At 45.7% G+C, this 1418-nt stretch overlaps 1 protein-coding gene across 1 annotated transcript; it reads right to left on the bottom strand.

The window, feature by feature from the left end:
* Positions 1 to 4: 4 nt before the first annotated feature.
* On the bottom strand, positions 5 to 1412 carry LOC135803105 (calpain-D-like; the record flags this gene model as incomplete). Its single annotated transcript, XM_065316725.1, has 4 exons — positions 5 to 146; positions 203 to 659; positions 724 to 926; positions 987 to 1412. Coding segments are annotated over 4 exons (1228 nt in total), but the record flags the coding sequence as incomplete, so codon positions are not given.
* Between the last annotated feature and the right edge of the window lie 6 nt (positions 1413 to 1418).

Here is a 1418-nt window from a genome sequence, read left to right as displayed (position 1 = left end):
TTACAACCAACAAAACCCCTGACTTGCCGTTTACTGTGCTCTACAAGCGCACCAATATTCGGCGGTGAAGCATTGCGAGCTTTAAACAGCACTACACAAAGATCCAATTGGGATCTTTGCGATTTTTCAGACTTTCTTTGACCTTCCTAAAAGTGACATTCACAATTAACACATTCCAAAATCTAATTTATTGCAATTGTACCTGAAATAATGTAAAATCAACCTCGGTAGCTTCCAGTACAGTGAGTAAAATACAGGATAAATGATGCTGGGATGCCAATGGCGGTAAAATACCAGACAGACGCACATCATTCCAACCAGGCCGCGCTTTGCAGATGTCAATACAATCGAAGTATTTGAGAACGTCGTTGAATGATATCCAGAACGTGCCGTCCATTGGCCCGTCCGGCATAAGCAGACTACGCAAATGCAGAGACCACATAAAGGAATCATCCGCCCAATCCCCGGTCCATACAAAATGGCCCCATGGGTTACGCAGTTGTAGTAGACGATGTTCGCCCACATCGCGCACATCCAGCAGAGAATATGCATGACGAGGGCGGAGACCTACACGCTGATATTCGGAATCGTCTACTTTCATGTTGCCACCGCCACAGGAAGCACCCATGAGAAATAGTGCTTGACGAGACGACAGTAATCTATATTCAAACATTATTTAACAATTTATGGTGGTATGAGCTAATAATATATTAAGAAACGTACTGTGCCCAAATTAAGTCAGTATCCAGCTCCTCCTCAGCAGGAGCCGGTATTGAAGACGCCTGCAGTGGAATGCTTTCACAAGGTGCACCAGTCAAGGTAGCAAGTCCTTCAATCGCCCTGCCAGAGACAAGTGCCTCGTAACAACCATGAATTTTCGCCACAGCCTTCTCTATCAAAGGAACCCACAGCTGTTTTCTCTTCGCCTGCCATGCAAATTAGTATAAAAAAAACAAGTAAATATCAGGTAAAATAAAATCTCTTACTTGTGAATAAAACAAATGCCCTTTCTTGTCACATGGAAAGAAGTCATCAACAAGCACAGTCGTCCAATGCCCGTCTTTACAAAGACGCACTTGGTAGACACCCTGCGGACAAAACTCCCGCGTGACCAGCACAGCACGCACTAGCTCCTCGCGCTCGGCCAGCACGGCTAAGGCACTCAGCAGCCAACAGTTACCCAGCACACCCTGAGAAATATCCGAAGGCAACGGGCGCCGAAACACCGCCCAAGGTAGATCTTTATCCGAATCGTCATCAAACACCACATCACGCAATCGGCGCCACTTCACCACGTGGACATCCTTATTCTCCGGGGGATTGTAATACAAACTCGTCGGTGCTGGCGGAAACGTATCATCTATATAACTCTGTTTTTTCAACTTACAATACCGCACAATGTAGTTCCAATGTTTATT

The sequence above is a fragment of the Atheta coriaria genome, unplaced genomic scaffold, assembly GCF_025399875.1.
Source record: "Atheta coriaria isolate IRGN ID8LTWV9N9 unplaced genomic scaffold, Caltech_Dcor_3.1 scaffold2529_size1418, whole genome shotgun sequence".
In the NCBI taxonomy this organism is placed as follows: Eukaryota; Metazoa; Arthropoda; class Insecta; order Coleoptera; family Staphylinidae; genus Dalotia; species Dalotia coriaria.
The sequence above is the reverse complement of the archived record's forward strand: the minus strand, read 5'-3'. Positions and strand labels throughout refer to the sequence as shown.